Source organism: Littorina saxatilis, linkage group LG4 (assembly GCF_037325665.1).
Source record: "Littorina saxatilis isolate snail1 linkage group LG4, US_GU_Lsax_2.0, whole genome shotgun sequence".
NCBI classification, from domain to species: Eukaryota; Metazoa; Mollusca; class Gastropoda; order Littorinimorpha; family Littorinidae; genus Littorina; species Littorina saxatilis.
This window is the reverse complement of record NC_090248.1, coordinates 1,153,781-1,172,647: the sequence shown is the minus strand read 5'-3', so window position 1 is coordinate 1,172,647 and position 18,867 is coordinate 1,153,781. Positions and strand designations below refer to the sequence as shown.

Below are 18,867 nucleotides of genomic sequence, written 5' to 3'. Positions count from 1 at the left end.
CTATACATAGTCAATACCAGTACCTATACATACAGTCAATACCAGTACCTATACATACAGTCAATACCAGTACCTATACATACAGTCAACACCAGTACCTATACATACAGTCTATACCAGTACCTATACATACAGTCAATACCAGTACCTATACATACAGTCAATACCAGTACCTATACATACAGTCAACACAGTACCTATACATACAGTCAATACCAGTACCTATACATACAGTCAATACCAGTACCTATACATACAGTCAATACCAGTACCTATACATACAGTCAATACAGTACCTATACATACAGTCAATACCAGTACCTATACATACAGTCAATACCAGTACCTATACATACAGTCAATACCAGTACCTATACATAGTCAATACCAGTACCTATACATACAGTCAATACCAGTACCTATACATACAGTCTATACCAGTACCTATACACTCAGTCAATACCAGTACATATACATACAGTCAATACCAGTACCTATACATACAGTCTATACCAGTACCTATACACACAGTCAATACCAGTACCTATACATACAGTCTATACCAGTACCTATACATAGTCAATACCAGTACCTATACATAGTCAATACCAGTACCTATACATACAGTCAATACCAGTACCTATACACACAGTCAATACCAGTACCTATACATACAGTCAATACCAGTACCTATACATACAGTCAATACCAGTACCTATACATACAGTCAATACCAGTACCTATACATACAGTCAATACCAGTACCTATACATACAGTCAATACCAGTACCTATACATACAGTCTATACCAGTACCTATACACACAGTCAATACCAGTACCTATACATACAGTCTATACCAGTACCTATACATACAGTCTATACCAGTACCTATACATAGTCAATACCAGTACCTATACATAGTCAATACCAGTACCTATACATACAGTCAATACCAGTACCTATACACACAGTCAATACCAGTACCTATACATACAGTCAATACCAGTACCTATACAGTCAATACCAGTACCTATACATACAGTCAATACCAGTACCTATACATACAGTCAATACCAGTACCTATACATACAGTCAATACCAGTACCTATACATACAGTCTATACCAGTACCTATACACACAGTCAATACCAGTACCTATACATACAGTCTATACCAGTACCTATACATACAGTCTATACCAGTACCTATACATAGTCAATACCAGTACCTATACATACAGTCAATACCAGTACCTATACATACAGTCTATACCAGTACCTATACACACAGTCAATACCAGTACCTATACATACAGTCAATACCAGTACCTATACACACAGTCAATACCAGTACCTATACATACAGTCTATACCAGTACCTATACACACAGTCAATACCAGTACCTATACATACAGTCAATACCAGTACCTATACATAGTCAATACCAGTACCTATACATAGTCAATACCAGTACCTATACATACAGTCAATACCAGTACCTATACAAGCAACAACACCAACAAAGGACGCAGCAAATAGTGCTGGTCCACAACAAAGGCTACAGTCAGCATGTCTGTCTGTCTGGATGTCTGGATGCCTGTCTGTCTGTTTGTCTGCCTGTCTGCCTGTGTGTCTGTGTCTGCCTGTCTGTCTGTCTGCCTGTCTGCCTGTATGTCTGTCTGCCTATCTGTCTGCCTGCCTGTCTGTCTGTCTGCCTGCCGGCCTGCCTGCCTGCCTGTCTGTCTGTGTCTGCCTGTCTGTCTGTCTGCCTGTCTGACTGTCTGTTCGCCTGTCTGTCTGTCTGTGTCTGCCTGTCTGTTCGCCTGTCTGTCTGTCTGTCTGTCTGTTCGCCTGTCGGTCTGTCTGTCTGTGTCTGCCTGTCTCTGTCTGCCTGTCTGTCTGCTTGCCTGTCTGTCTGTTCGCCTGTCGGTCTGTCTGTCTGCCTGTCTGTCTGCCTGTCTGTCTGTTTGTCTGTTTGCCTGTCTGTTTATCTGGCTGGATGTCTGTCTGTCTGTCTGTGTCTGCCTGTCTGTCTGTTTGCCTGTCTGTCTGTCAGTCTGTTTGCCTGTCTGACTGTCTGTCTGTTTGCCTGTCTGTCTGTCTGTCTGTCTGTTCGCCTGCCTGTCTGTCTGTCAGTCTGTTCGCCAGTCTGTCTGTCTGTCTGTTCGCCTGTCTGTCTGTCTGTTCGCCTGTCTGTATGTTTGTCTGTCTGTCTATTCGCCTGTCTGCCTGCCTGTCTGTCAGTCTGGCTGTCTGTCTGTTAGCCTGTCTGTCTGTCTGTCCGCCTGTCTGTCTGTTCGCCTGTCTGTTCACCTGTCTGTCTGGCAGGCTGTCTGTTTGTCTGTCTGTTTGCCTGTCTGTCTGTCTGTCTGTTCGCCTGCCTGTCTGTTCGTCTGTCTGTCCGTCTGTCTGTTTGCCTGTCTGTTTGTCTGTGTGTCTGTCTGTTCGCCTGTCTGTCTGTCTGTCTGTCTGTCTGTCTGTCTGTCTGTCTGTCTGCCTGTCTGTCTGCCTGTCTGTCTGTCTGCCTGTTTGTCTGTCTGCCTGTCTGCCTGTCTGTCTGTCTGTCTGTCTGTCTGTAGATGATAAGAGAACAAGGATTGTCTCAAAAGAAACGACTAAATGTTTCAGACCGGTAACTTTATTTCAACATTGCACTATACAATGGACGTTCTATGTGACAGGAGAGTTTGCTGATTTTGTGTTAAACATTGGAGAGATCGTCTGCTAGAATCAGAAATAGGTCGCTTCAGATTGCAGCTTCTGGAAATTTACAAGGTTTGTTGCCTGTTAAAGAACTGGAGTATACACGTAATGTATGTCATGTACAGTAAGCAACAACAAAAACACACACAAAGCAAATGGCATCGTCTGTCGACTAGTCACAGAAACAAACCTGGCGAGGTATGCGTGTACTTTATACACGTGGAAGAAACCGGAACCAAGCGTCTTTGTTATTGCCGATATGCTTTTGGATATCGGCAAAAATGGCCAACTTCCGTAGCGTTATGCTTTGATGATCGGAAAAGGGATGTGTGAGACCATCCAATCACAGCCCCTGAATTCCCCCACGTGTCCATCAGAATAGCTATATACCTCTATACCTCTATACTCTATGACTGTACCTTGATCTCCTTCTCAAAAGGCTTGATGAAGGGCGAGCCGCGCATGGTCTGCGTCTTGACGATCTGGTCGTCAAGGATTGTCTGGATATCGTCGACAGAGGCCAGGATGGAGATGCCGGTGTCACGGTATGCGATCAGGCTGAAGGAGATGCCCTCCCACTCGTCCATCATCTTCTTCATCGCCTTCTCCAGCGAGAACTCCTGTTGGAGGCAAAGGTCAAGGTCAGGGGTATTCACAGAGCACATACAAATGATTTAATCCTCTGCTGGGGGCAACGTAAAGCACACCAGTGTTCCTTGCTTGCATTCAAAATAGCCCGGGCAGAGAGAATCATTTGGCTACCAACAGCTGCAGCCAGCACACTGGTAACCTCGCGTGCTCGTTATACCCAAATGCTTTGGCGCTACCCCGGGAGATGGGCCTTATCAGTGTTTGGCACTGAGACAGCCAGCAGCTGCTGTGTTATCTCTGCTGTGTTATCTCTGCTGTGGGGGAAAGGATGGGTGCTAAAAATAGCTCAGCCTCCCTGCAGCTAGAGAGGCAGAAATGAAGCCCTGGGAATATCTGTGTTGCTAAATGAATTCACCAGCCATTATAAAGCTGCTTCACAATACACACCAGCCATTAAAAAGGCATTATGCACCAACCAGGCAAGAGTAAAGCTGCTTCACAATACACACAGTCATAGAAAAGACATCATCTTTTCCAGTGAGAACTCCTGTTGGGGCAAAGGCAAGTGTGAGAAGTACTGGAAGTGCACACAAGATTATCTTTTGTTGCCAGATCATTTCACAAGTGATGTGTGCTAAACACCAGGTAAGAGCCAAGTTGCTTCACAATAAATAAATACCATCTGAGCTGTATCAGACAGAAGACCATGCTTACAGAAACTTGTTTCAATTCCTGAACAGAAAGGCTAGGCTGAGATATAGCCATCGTGTGGCACAGGCACATGTGAAATAAATAAAAAAAACTACTGCCATCAGGCTACACGTTCAAACGGAAGCACACATTTATGTTTCAGTATTCCATTTTTCACCCTTTCTTTGCCTCTTTTATTGTTGTAGATGCATGGTGGTGCTATGTGAGTGTAATGAAGAAAGCTTTTGGGTCAGATTTGTGCCAATGGGGTATCATTTCTATCTCCTGGTTGCGTGTTTGAGAAAGAAAGCGGGTCCTGACTGACCTTGGAGGCGCCGCCGGAGATCATTTCAAACTGCTCCATGAAGGAGTCCAGCTCCAGCTTGAGGACCTTACGCAGCGTGGTTCCTGTGTCGGGGGTCAGGTCGAACCCGGCGATGTCAGACATCTTGGTCCAGTGCCGCTCCCGGATACCGGGGTTGCACATGATGGAGATGACTGGTACAATTTCCTGCACACAACATGCTTCACGTTAAGCCACACAACATGCTTCACGTTAAGCCACACAACATGCTTCACGTTAAGCCACACAACATGCTTCACGTTTAAGCCACATATTAACTGGGCAATGTTGACTTTGCGAAATCTACTTTTTTTGTTTGTTTGTTTGCTTAACGCCCAGTCGACCACGAAGGGCCTTATCAGGGTGGTGATGCTTTGACATTTAACGTGCGCCACACACAAGACAGAAGTCGCAGCACAGGCTTCATGTCTCACCCAGTCACATTATTCTGACACCGGACCAACCAGTCCTAGCACTAACCCCATAATGCCAGACGCCAGGCGGAGCAGCCACTAGATTGCCAATTTTAAAGTCTTAGGTATGACCCGGCCGGGGTTCGAACCCACGACCTCCCGATCACGGGGCGGACGCCTTACCACTAGGCCAACCATGCCGGTGCGAAATCCACTTCACACAGCTCGCTGCACAAAGCATTTGTACTGAATGTTTGGTAAAAAGACTTTGCAAAGTCCACTTGGGGCTCAACTACGGACCGCCATCAGTCTATCATCTGAGAAAACATTGAGTGAAACATTTTAAGATATATTGCTCACGAGTTAAGTTCTAGCTGTGGTTATGAAAGAACGATGTAACGGTGAAACTTTCAGCGGACAATGACAAACAGATGCAATCTGCAATGATAATACATGTGATAATAATGATACGTATATGGCACAAATCCTAAAACATTTCTAAACGCCAACCCTTAAAATGGCCCTGACCTTGACTTTAATTGAATTGAATTGAACTGAATAGACTTTAATTGAATGGAAGGGAAGGGAGTTGAACAGAATAGAATTGAACAGAACTTTGTTTATTTGTTTATTTGTTTGCTTAAAGGCACAGTAAGCCTCCCGTAAACCATCACAGAGCTCCCCGAGCGTCTAAATACAGTACAAGCATACTTCCATTTGAACGCTCACCGAACGGGAACATCCTGGCTGCTTTCTGTCGAGCGTGAGACATTTTCAAAGAATTTATTTTCGTAGACTTGTTCCGTTAACAACAACGGCGCCTCGTTTTTGCGCTAGACCTAACTTTTAAAATCTAAATAATAAATTGACAGCTTGTTACACAAACATTCTTTAATCATAAAAGAATTCGTTTTTCATCAAGACAAGATCAGAACAATTCGAAGTTGTGAAAGTTTAAAAAAAGAAAAGCCCGGAAGCAGGGTCACGCAAGGGTCGTAGCAGACGACGGCCGGTTTATCAGTGCAAATCGCCGTTCCTCTCAACAGTCAAAAGCCATCGCTAGAGTTCTTGTGAACCACAGCCGTTGTTTCGTGCATAAAAAAAAAACGTGCTATTGTAGATAAGCTCACGTCGAGTCGCATTCAAATGATTAACTATGACGACTGCATTGTGAAAAGGGAAAACTGGATCACACGGGTTCACGATGGCTCAGGGGTAAGATAAACCACGCAAAAATAAATTCTTTGAAAATTGTTCGCTCTTTACGGAGGGCACCTAGGATGTTCTCAATTGGTGAGTGTTTAAATGAAATGGTGTTTGTACTGTGTGTAAAAGCCTGACCGTATCTGTGATGGTTTACGGGAGGCTTACTCTGCCTTTAACGCCCAGCCGACCACGAAGGGCCATATCAGGGCGGTGCTGCTTTGACATATAACGTGCGCCACACACAAGACAGAAGTCGCAGCACAGGCTTCATGTCTCACCCATGAACCCACGACCTCCCTATCACGGGGCGGACGCCTTACCACTAGGCCTACCGTGCCGGTGAACAGAACTGAACTGATCTGAACTGAATTGAATTGAATTGAATAGAATTGAACTGAATAGAATTGAACTGAATTGAATTGAATTCAACTCAACTGAACTGAATTCAACTCAACTGAGCTGAATTGAACTGAATTGAACTGAGATGATCCTGACCTTGAAATCCCTCATGTTATCCATGACAGTGTTGCACACGTTGACAGCCTGTGGGATTTGAAGGTCGTCATCCTCCTCTTCGGCCGGAGCTTCTCCGTCCTCCTCCACCATCCTCCTCTTCCTCTTCTTCTCTCGGTCCCGCTCCTCCCGCTCGATCTGAAGCTTCTTGACCTTGCTGTTGAACTGCTTCTGGATCTTGTAGAGGTCGCGGGTATACTCGTCAACCTCGCCCTCAATGGCCTCCGAGTTGAGCTCCAGGAACATGCCGTCCATCCACCTGGGGGCGAGGGCAATGTTTGTATTGATATGGGGAAAACGCCTGGTGTTGGGCAGGTGTTAATGTCATGTGGGGTGAAGGCAATGTTTGTATTGATATGGGGAAAACGCCTGGTGTTGGGCAGGTGTTAATGCCATGTGGGGTGAAGGCAATGTTTGTATTGATATGGGGAACGCCTGGTGTTGGGCAGGTGTTAATGCCATGTGGGGTGAAGGCACAATCTACAGTCTGCTGAGATAATTGTCCAGTCATCTACAGTGGAACCCCTTATTTACGACCTTCAAAAATCTAAGAAAATCAGGTCTTAAAAAGGAGGGAATCTTAAAATGGGGGTAAATTTACATGGGCTATGAACAGAAAGTTGAAAGAAACACATACACGTAAAATTCCACTCGTGCGTGTGCAAAAACACGAGTGTAGGTGGGAGTCTAAGCCCATGAACGAAGAAGAAGAAGAAGAAGAAAGAAACAGGGTCCTAAAAGGGAGGGAGTCTTACATTGGGGGGTCTTAAAAGGGGGTCTTAAAAGGGGGTCCCACTGTATTGTCAGGTACTTTGATATCCAGAAAACGCCGAGTGTTGGCGAGGTGTTGCCATGTGGGGTGAAGACAATCTACAGTCTGCTGAGACGATTATCCAGCCATCTAGTCCCAAAGCCTGTGTGTCATTGCGGCAAGTTTTGTGTCATTGCGGCAAGTTCTGTGTCATTGCGGCAAGTTTTGTGTCATTGCGGCAAGTTTTGTGTCATTGCGGCAAGTTTTGTGTCATTGCGGCACGTTTTGTGTCATTGCGGCAAGTTTTAATACTGCCAAACCTGCCCTGGCCATCACCTCTTGATAACGACCACCGGCCTACAACCACCACCCAAAAGGACCACCGGCCTACAACCACCACCCAAAAGGACCACCGGCCTACAACCACCACCCAAAAGGACCACCGGCCTACAACCACCACCCAAAAGGACCACCGGCCTACAACCACCACCCAAAAGGACCACCGGCCTACAACCACCACCCAAAAGGACCACCGGCCTACAACCACCACCCAAAAGGACCACCGGCCTACAACCACCACCCAAAAGGACCACCGGCCTACAACCACCACCCAAAAGGACCACCGATGAGGTTTTTTTTACCCTGTATGATTCACCTTTCTCCTGCGACCACCTGTCTGTAACGACCACCTGTCTGTAACGACCACCTGTCTGTAACGACCACCTGTCCGTAACGACCACCTGTCTGTAACAACCACCTGTCTGTAACGACCACCTCTGCATAACGACCACCTGTCTGTAACGACCACCTGTCGGTAACGACCACCTGTCCATAACGACCACATGTCCATAACGACCACATGTCCATAACGACCACCTGTCCATAACGACCACCTGTCTGTAACGACCACCTGTCTGTAACAACCACCTGTCTGTAACGACCACCTGTCCGTAACGACCACCTGTCCATAACGACCACCTGTCCGTAACGACCATAACGACCACCTGTCTGTAACGACCACCTCTGCATAACGACCACCTGTCTGTAACGACCACCTGTCCGTAACGACCACCTGTCTGTAACGACCACCTGTCCGTAACGACCACCTGTCTGTAACGACCACCTGTCTGTAACAACCACCTGTCCATAACGACCACCTGTCCATAACGACCACCTGTCTGTAACGACCACCTGTCCATAACGACCACCTGTCTGTAACGACCACCTGTCTGTAACGACCACCTGTCTGTAACGACCACCTGTCCGTAACGACCACCTGTCTGTAACGACCACCTGTCCATAACGACCACCTGTCTGTAACGACCACCTGTGCATAACGACCACCTGTCCGTAACGACCACTTGTCTGTAACGACCACCTGTCCATAACGACCACCTGTCCATTGAATTGGTTGTTACGGACAGGTTCCACTGTATTTGTCTTCTGATTATCCCCCTGATAACTGGCAACAGGCAATAATGGCCACGGTAACTGGCAACAGGCAATAATGGCCACGGTAACTGGCAACAGGCAATAATGGCCACGGTAACTAGCAACAGGCAATAATGGCCACAGTAACTGGCAACAGGCAATAATGGCCACAGTAACTGGCAACAGGCAATAATGGCCACGGTAACTAGCAACAGGCAATAATGGCCACGGTAACTAGCAACAGGCAATAATGGCCACGGTAAATAGCAACAGGCAATAATGGCCACGGTAACTGGCAACAGGCAATAATGGCCACGGTAACTAGCAACAGGCAAAAATGGCCACGGTAACTAGCAACAGGCAATAATGGCCACGGTAACTAGCAACAGGCAATAATGGCCACGGTAACTGGCAACAGGCAATAATGGCCACGGTAACTAGCAACAGGCAATAATGGCCACGGTAACTAGCAACAGGCAATAATGGCCACGGTAACTAGCAACAGGCAATAATGGCCACGGTAACTAGCAACAGGCAATAATGGCCACGGTAACTAGCAACAGGCAATAATGGCCACGGTAACTAGCAACAGGCAATAATGGCCACGGTAACTGGCAACAGGCAATAATGGCCACGGTAACCAGCAACAGGCAATAATGGCCACGGTAACTAGCAACAGGCAATAATGGCCACGGTAACTAGCAACAGGCAATAATGGCCACGGTAACTAGCAACAGGCAATAATGGCCACTAGCCTGGGTTTCTTGTGTCTTGCCAGTTTCCTTTCCTCAACAGATTCACAGCCACTTTTTCTTTCTACATTTTGCGAAGGCATGCTATTTCAATGGCCGGTGGGTTGAAAGAGAACGGGGGAACATGAAAACCAACCTAGAGCAGAAATGAAGACCTCGGCTGACACAACCACACCATGACTACAATAACCACCACTTACTTTTTCTCTGCCCTCTGCCACTTGAGGACGACATTGAAGAGACGCATGAAGGGATCAAGCTGGCTGGCGATGTCGTCCACGTCCGGGTACACCGAGACAGGGTACTTGAACAGGGCTTCTTCCTGCAGTCACCAAACATGACATGTTACACCAAGACAGGGTACTTGAACAGGGCTTCTTCCTGCAGTCACCAAACATGACATGTTACACCAAGACAGGGTACTTGAACAGGGCTTCTTCCTGCAGTCACCAAACATGACATGTTACACCAAGACAGGGTACTTGAACAGGGCTTCTTCCTGCAGTCACCAAACATGCCATGTGTTACACCAAGACAGGGTACTAGAACAGGGCTTCTTCCTGCAGTCACCAAACATGACATGTGTTGAACTAAAGCCAGGACACAAGTTCTGCATAGTTCTAACTTACCGTTGTCTATGTGCGTTCAGAGCGCTTCATTCTTTCCCTTCGCTATTAGACCTCGTCATTAGCACTCTGCATCCCTAGCTAATAGCTTTTAGACCTCGTCATTAGCACTCAGCATCCCTAGCTGCTAGCTTTTAACAAGTAGGCCAAGAAAAGAACAGGGCATGACTACTGGGCCCCCTCACCTTGTTGATCCAAACGATATGTTCCTGGATGTCTAGTGTCTATCTCACCTTGTTGATCCAGACAATCTGTTCCTGGATCTCTAGTGTCTATCTCACCTTGTTGATCCAGACAATCTGTTCCTGGATCTCTAGTGTCTATCTCACCTTGTTGATCCAAACGATCTGTTCCTGGATCTCTAGTGTCTATCTCACCTTGTTGATCCAGGCAATCTGTTCCTGGATCTCTAGTGTCTATCTCACCTTGTTGATCCAGACAATCTGTTCCTGGATCTCTAGTGTCTATCTCACCTTGTTGATCCAGACAATCTGTTCCTGGATCTCCAGTGTCTATCTCACCTTGTTGATCCAGACAATCTGTTCCTGGATCTCCAGTGTCTATCTCACCTTGTTGATCCAGACAATCTGTTCCTGGATGTCTAGTGTCTATCTCACCTTGTTGATCCAGACAATCTGTTCCTGGATGTCAGCGATGCGGCGTTGCACCTTGCCCACGTCCTGCACGTACTGCTGCATCATGTCCAGCTCGCCGTAGTCGTTGAACTCGTCCACTCTCTGTCGCAGCTTCTCCAGCTCCAGCATCACCTTCTCCCGCCGCTCGTTCAGCTGCTTCTCGGACTTTTGCTTGGAGCTCTCCACCAGCTGGGGGCAGACACACACAGGTGTTAGGGTAGTCAAGTTGAAATAGTTACAATAAATAAATGGATGAAAAAATAGAAATATGAAATAAAATGTTGTATTTGGGTTAAAAAAAACCACACATCAAATATCAAACTATAATACCAACAGCTGCTGACTGATCAAACTCAAGACAAAACATGATAGAGTGTAATATAAATATGATAGAGTGTAATTTAATATGATAGAGTGGAAATGATAGAGAAGGATCAAGAGCACTGACAGCACTTCTTGATTCATTTCTTCAAGCCCGAGACACTATAGGTACCTTGACAAGCATTTTCTCCAGTGCTAATCTTGCTGTTAACTGCATCACTCTTTTATAAACTTATTGCTTACATCCACTTCAACACTGCTCCCTGGAGCTCTTTCTCTCATTCACTACAGGTGACTTCCCAATCAGATGAGTAAGTGAAACAGAACAAGAACAAGATGCAACAAAGTAACAATGACATCAACAACAATGACATCAACAACAATGACATCAACAGCAATGACATCAACAGCAATGACATCAACAACAATGACATCAACAACAAAGACATCATCAACAATGAAATCAACAGCAATGACATCAACAACAATGGCACCAACAACAATGACATCAATAACAATGACATCAACAGCAATGACACCAACAACAAAGACATCAACAACAAAGACATCAACAACAAAGACATCAACAACAAAGACATCAAGAAGTTGTGAAAAGAAGAGCTAAACAACAGACACCTCCCGGCCCATTCCCCAACATCTCTCACTCGACAAATGTCACGTCTAAACTGAAAACAATGCAGATTAGTTGTGATATGTGTACAATATCAAAGGTAACATTCCTGATACAAAGAACCTGACGGGCTGTGAAACGTGAACATGACAAAAGTTTTACTCTTCATTACTCATTTCAACAAGGCCATGCATTTTCCTAAATAAATTGTTGGTAGCTTCCAAGGTTTTTCTTTCATCCCTTACTCTGAGAATGGTGAAGAGATAAAAAGTGTTATTGTTCATTATCCATATCAACAAGACCATGCATTTCCTCCATAAACTGTTAGTAGTTTCCAGGTTTATTTCTTCCATCTCTTGCTCAAACAACGACATGCTAACATTGCAACAACACCTGAGAACATCCATCTTAGCATGCCCTGACTGCTGAAAGTAGAAAGATGTTTCCATTCTTAACCCTTACACTGGTGCAATTGTGTAACAAGTGTTACATAGCCACTGGTCAATTAACAGAGAGAAAAATAAAGAAAAACAGTCATATACGTTTTCGCATTCATGGGAGGTAATCGAAACCGACCAAACAGACTGAGCCTGTAGCGCGACATATGTCGTGACAACCAGGTGACAGTATACGTAAAGTAGCGCGACATATGTCGCGACAACCAGCCTAAGGGTTAACATGAAAGATACTGAGCATGACACAGATTTGAAGTGATGGACATGCATCTGCTGTGTGACAATGACAAACGATACTTGCTAGTCACCAAGTGATGGACATGCATCTGCTGTGTGACAATGACAAACGATACTTGCTAGTCACCAAGTGATGGACATGCATCTGCTGTGTGACAATGACAAACGATACTTGCTAGTCACCAAGTGATGGACATGCATCTGCTGTGTGACAATGACAAACGATACTTGCTAGTCACCAAGTGATGGACATGCATCTGCTGTGTGACAATGACAAACGATACTTGCTAGTCACCAAGCACACTCTGCAAGGAAGAGATCAAAGAGACATGTTTTATGTGAACAGTATGTACTTACTAATACTTACTGCTTTCATTCTATTTTTCCAAGAGCTTGACGTCCAAAGTCAGTCTTCATATTCGTTTACAGCTGATATTTGTTTGCTTTGTCTGTTGCTTGTTTTGTATGTTTCTCTTCTCCAACATTTTTAAATATGGACAGTTCAAAAAGAGGCTCCCAGTGTTCACTGCAAAAAGCTGAGATAACAACACACACCTTAACTGTAGCATTACTGCTAACAGGCTTCACGTACGACTGATCACATAGTTGTCATCACAGACAGAAAACACAGTAACACTCTTCCTCTGCCCCCCCCCCCCCCCCCCCAAATAAAAAAAACCAAAATCAATCCACCACATAGCTTAAAACATAAATCAAGAAAATACAAACCACTCGCTCAAACATTGACCATTTACTAATGGTGTACATGTATAACCTAGCTGCCCTTCAAGTGTTACACTGACCAAAGCACAGTGACACTACTGCTAGCACGCTACACACAGCACTCACCACATCGTTGTCGTCAAACACGGGGTTGATGCGTGTAGGCCAGGTCAACACCTCACAGTTCAGCTCGATGTCCTTGGGCGTGAACATGAACACGTCAATCAGATAGGCCAGGCGGTCCTTGGAATCCTGTAACACACACATTTCAACATGACTGTGTTCTGTATCAGATGTATGTGTGTGGGTGTGAACAACACGTCAATCAGATAGGCCAGGCGGTCCTTAGATTCCTGTGACACACACATTTCAACATGCAAAGTATAATGATTTATACATGTGACAGGGAGACTACTGCGTCACCCTTCACAGCAGACTCTGCAGAGTTGTCTATCAAACTATTTATAGCTCGAACAGCAAGACACCTGTGAATTGTAGAGTTGTGTTTGTGATAGGGTCTGGCTGCTACAGTCTCCATGTATGTTCTTGGTTGCCTTTGTGTACCTATAAATAATACTTCTTATTTCGCTAAGAAATTACAGGCAAATCCGGATAAGACGAAATTGAAGGGACCGAATTGTTATTGTGTCCTATCCGAAATTTCGACTTGGTCATAGTACAGTGGAACCCCTCTCTAGCGACCTTGAAAATACTGACAAAAATCGGTCCTTATGGAGGGGGGTCCTTACAGAGGGAGGGGGCGGGGCCACAAAGAAAGTCACCTCAGATTTTCTTAAAAAAAGAAAACAGAGAAGTTTGAGTTGCTGACGACCGTTTCCTCAAGTAAACTGCTTCGATTTCATGTTTGACATTGTCGATGGTGTCCACCAGTTCTGGTGCATGTTTCAATGCAAAAAGAGTTAGTTTCTGAGCAAGCATTTCTTTACAGCAGTCCCTGCAATGATGAAGGCCCTCCGAGAAAGAGAGTGAAAAATCGGCCACCGTTCTCAGCATCGGGTATCTGTGTGTAACCTCTTTCATTGACAAGATACTCTTGTTTCCCTGCAGCCTTGACCAGTGAGTCGGTTACCTAATCTGTGAACCCTTCAGTTGTGTTGCTTTGTCAAAAGTTAGACACAGTCAACTAGTTTTGCTCTGAGTGAACAGCGGTGCAGCTGGCCTCAATTAGCCGGTGACACCTCTCTGGCCACAGCACCAAACAGTACATGGCTGGGGAGAGAGAGAGAGAGGGGGGGGGGGGGGGGGGGTGGGGGGTAGCTGGCTAAACTCAGTGGGGTGTCCGGTGTCACTGGAGTCAGCAGGAAGAGCATTGGAGAGAAATAGAGAGGTGTACTCTTCCAAACAATTTCCAAAGATCAGTTGTAGGGCTTAGGGTAGTCAGTGAGGGAGAGTGAGAGCTGTTTGTGTTCAGTCCGACTGAAGAGTGAAAAGTCACTGCCACAAGATCGGCATGCAGTCAATAAAGCCAGACAAGAAGAATGATTATGACATGCGGCTCTATCTGCTGGGTTTTTTTTTTATTCAAACTGGTTTTCAACGCTTATTCTCACAAAGCATCTGCACACCTGCCTCTGCCTCTGTGCTGTGTTTGTGTGGCTGCTTTCGTATGATGTCAGTGCATGGTGAGTGCGTTCACTGCCTTGTCACCACTTCCCCACCTTTTTCAGAATGTTTTCTTGGAGTTGGATAATTCTCCTTACTCCTCGCCCCCTCCTTACTCCTCGCCCCCTCCTAACTTCAGTTCATACTTTATTGCGTGCCGACTGACCAGTCGGTGTGGCGTCCGTGTAGAGAAGAAGGGAATAAGGTTACACAATGCGCTAGTGTGAGACGCCAAGTTTCGTGTTTCGAGTTGCTGTAGTAAATATAGAGTAAACTTTGTCTTTGGGACTGACTTTCTGTTGTGTGCTATCCGTCTTTCGACTTACGTAAGAGAAATCCCATTTCGAGCTCAGGGTACTTTGTACACATAGATAAAGAGGGATAATTCCGGACCAGAATTTCTTTGTGTGCTAAGCGAACTTTTGACTTAACCGTTTGTGAGTTAGCTGGATTTGCCTGTAGCTCTAAAACCTCAATCCTGTTTGATCGGGCTTCGCCTCCAAAGAAGATTGTCATGTTGCGGCACTCAGTTACATCGAGTCAAACCTGCCCTAGCGACCACCTCTTGATAACAACTACACTTCATGTTCAGCCAGTTCAACATGACAAACACATGGTCCCAGTGTCAAGCCATATTCCTCACAACTACACTTCATGTTCAGCCAGTTCAACATGACAAACACATGGTCCCAGTGTCAAGCCATATTCCTCACAACTACACTTCATGTTCAGCCAGTTCAACATGACAAACACATGGTCCCAGTGTCAAGCCATATTCCTCACAACTACACTTCATGTTCAGCCAGTTCAACATGACAAACACATGGTCCCAGTGTCAAGCCATATTCCTCACAACTACACTTCATGTTCAGCCAGTTCAACATGACAAACACATGGTCCCAGTGTCAAGCCATATTCCTCACAACTACACTTCATGTTCAGCCAGTTCAACATGACAAACACATGGTCCCAGTGTCAAGCCATATTCCTCACAACTACAAACACATGGTCCCAGTGTCAAGCCATATTCCTCACAACTACAAACGCCCAACCTGTAATTCCCTTTTCTTCCACTGGACCCATATTGTGTGTACGTGTTTTGGGGGGGTCCTTATTTTCTGTTAAAATCCCTTTCCCAACTGAACCAGGTGACTACTGTGTGATATAACTGAGGGAGAGTGCACTAACCTTGATGCGCTCGTTGAGTTTGATCATGCCGACGGTGCGTGCCTGTTCCACGAAGGTCACCATCTCCTGCAGCTCTTCGCTCGTCTCTGGAATCTTCAGCGCTCGCTCCTGGATCACCTTGAACTCCTCACAGATACTGCAACATAACACTCACAGATACTGCAACATAACACGCACAGATACTGCAACATAACACGCACAGATACTGCAACATAACACGCACAGATACTGCAACATAACACGCACAGATACCGCAACATAACACTCACAGATACTGCAACATAACACGCACAGATACTGCAACATAACACGCACAGATACTGCAACATAACACGCACAGATACTGCAACATAACACGCACAGATACTGCAACATAACACGCACAGATACTGCAACATAACACTCACAGATACTGCAACATAACACGCACAGATACTGCAACATAACACGCACAGATACTGCAACATAACACGCACAGATACTGCAACATAACACGCACAGATACTGCAACAGAACACTCACAGATACTGCAACATAACACGCACAGATACTGCAACATAACACGCACAGATACTGCAACATAACACGCACAGATACTGCAACATAACACGCACAGATACTGCAACATAACACGCACAGATACTGCAACATAACACGCACAGATACTGCAACATAACACTCACAGATACTGCAACATAACACGCACAGATACTGCAACATAACACGCACAGATACTGCAACATAACACGCACAGATACTGCAACATAACACGCACAGATACTGCAACAGAACACTCACAGATACTGCAACATAACACGCACAGATACTGCAACATAACACGCACATATACTGCAACATAACACGCACAGATACTGCAACATAACACGCACAGATACTGCAACATAACACGCACAGATACTGCAACATAACACGCACAGATACTGCAACATAACACTCACAGATACTGCAACATAACACGCACAGATACTGCAACATAACACGCACAGTGAATTCACAGGCAGTGCATCAAACACACTACATGGGGACATACAAATTCCATGTCTCAACTGAACGCTCACACTAACTGAACTGAAGTAGACCTGCAGTTTCAGTACAGAGCAAGCAGTAGCCATACCAGTCCTGCCTGCAGACTCCATCTTCATAATATTTATTGAACAAAGTATTGACACAGCAACACTAAAACTGCCAGACTCCATCTTCATAATATTTATTGAACAAAGTATTGACACAGCAACACTAAAACTGCCTGACTCCATCTTCATAATATTTATTGAACAAAGTATTGACACAGCAACACTAAAACTGCCTGACTCCATCTTCATAATATTTATTGAACAAAGTATTGACACAACAACACTAAAAGCCTTCTCGTTTTCATTCCATGGGAACATCAGAAAGCTCACCTCAAACCATTCACACCCAAAAGTATTTCACCCGTTTTAGACATCTGTGCAGACACAATCCACATCTCCAAATCTAAACACCATGCACATTCAAACACACCCTGCGGTGGTCAGTAGAGACATGACTCAACAGCTAAACACACCCCTCCTTACTTTTCATTTTCCCTGCGGTGGTCAGCAGAGACGCGACTGAGCAGCTCGTCCGCCAGACCCCGTGACGCCTCGGCCAGGCCGACCTTGAGATCCTCGCAGTCCAGTCGGATCATGTCGTAGTGCTCGATGGATGGCAGCCCCATGATCTCGCTCGCCAGGGCACGATACTTCTCGATTTGCTGGGGAAGGACAAACATTTAAACCATCAGTAATTACTGACTGAAATTCAAACAAAACATCGAGTTAGCATGGTGTAATGCTAGACGACGGCAGCCCCATGATCTCGCTCGCCAGGGCACAGAACTTCTCCATTTGCTGGGGAAGGACAAACATTTAAACCATCAGTAATTACTGACTGAAATTCAAACAAAACATCGAGTTAGCATGGTGTAATGCTAGACGACGGCAGCCCCATGATCTCGCTCGCCAGGGCACGGAACTTCTCCATTTGCTGGGGAGAGACAAACATTAAAACCATCAGCATTCAAGTCAGAATCGGACACAAAATGTCTGAAATTCACACAAAATACCTAAAAACAGGGTATTGCTAAAATAGCAAAACATTATCACTTTTCAATCTCCAGAAATGTTTAGAGGTACGAGGTTCATCAGGCTCTGGAACCCAATCCCCCCCTCCCCCCCCCCCCCCCCCCCCCCCCCCACCAGGTTAGTTATTCTGGTACATGCACCAAGACACGGTAGAGAGGAAGTGTGTACACACCACAGTGAACTCAGCAAAGGTGTGTTCATCCTCCATGTAGGTGTGGATCTCTGTCAGGGCCTCTCCGTTCACAATGTAGTCATAGCGGTCAACTGCAAACACAGTTACAACACTTTGCTTTCATTTCTCAAATATAAAACTTTCACAACAGTTTTGTTTTGTTTTCTGTTAGCTGTTTTTCTTGTTGTGTTGTTGTAGTTGACTATAGGCCACACACATCCACAGGGTTGACATGGAAAGCCCAGCAAGTTGAATAATCCAGTGAACGGAAAAAGTCTGATAGGATAAGTTGAAATCTTTACACTCTTGCACACAAACACGGACAGTGTGCCCTTCATGTAACACACACAAACACACACACACACACACACACACACAGACACACACAAACACACACAAACACACACACTCACACGCACGCACGCACGCACACACGCACGCACGCACGCACACACACATACACACACACACACACACACACACACACACACACACGCACGCACGCACACACACCCTACAGGCAGCAAAAGGTATGACTCACTGAAGGACTGTAGATGTTCCTGTGGCTTCTTGAAGTACTCGGCCACGCGTTCCTTGAGTCGCTTGGTGGCCGTGTCTAGGATGTGCTGAGCCACGATGGCGTCGGTGTGGGTCAGCGTGTTGCCGCCTGCCAGCCATGACTGGACCGTGGCCACCTGAAACACAGCGCAGTGGGCACTCCATTAACTTTATCCG

The 18,867-nt window shown here is 45.6% G+C and overlaps 1 protein-coding gene across 1 annotated transcript in view; it reads right to left on the bottom strand.

The window, feature by feature from the left end:
• The window catches only part of LOC138963715 (dynein axonemal heavy chain 12-like), a 111,980-nt gene that overhangs the window by 68,586 nt on the left and 24,527 nt on the right, over window positions 1-18,867 (bottom strand). Inside the window, exons 11-20 of the mRNA XM_070335563.1 lie at window positions 18,674-18,827; window positions 18,133-18,224; window positions 17,412-17,590; window positions 15,835-15,970; window positions 13,150-13,275; window positions 10,639-10,845; window positions 9,596-9,717; window positions 6,444-6,720; window positions 4,312-4,497; window positions 3,125-3,325 (exon numbers count right to left, since the gene is read on the bottom strand). Coding sequence (XP_070191664.1) covers window positions 3,125-3,325; window positions 4,312-4,497; window positions 6,444-6,720; window positions 9,596-9,717; window positions 10,639-10,845; window positions 13,150-13,275; window positions 15,835-15,970; window positions 17,412-17,590; window positions 18,133-18,224; window positions 18,674-18,827 — 1,680 coding nt within the window. The remainder of the gene's footprint in view (window positions 1-3,124; window positions 3,326-4,311; window positions 4,498-6,443; window positions 6,721-9,595; window positions 9,718-10,638; window positions 10,846-13,149; window positions 13,276-15,834; window positions 15,971-17,411; window positions 17,591-18,132; window positions 18,225-18,673; window positions 18,828-18,867) is intronic.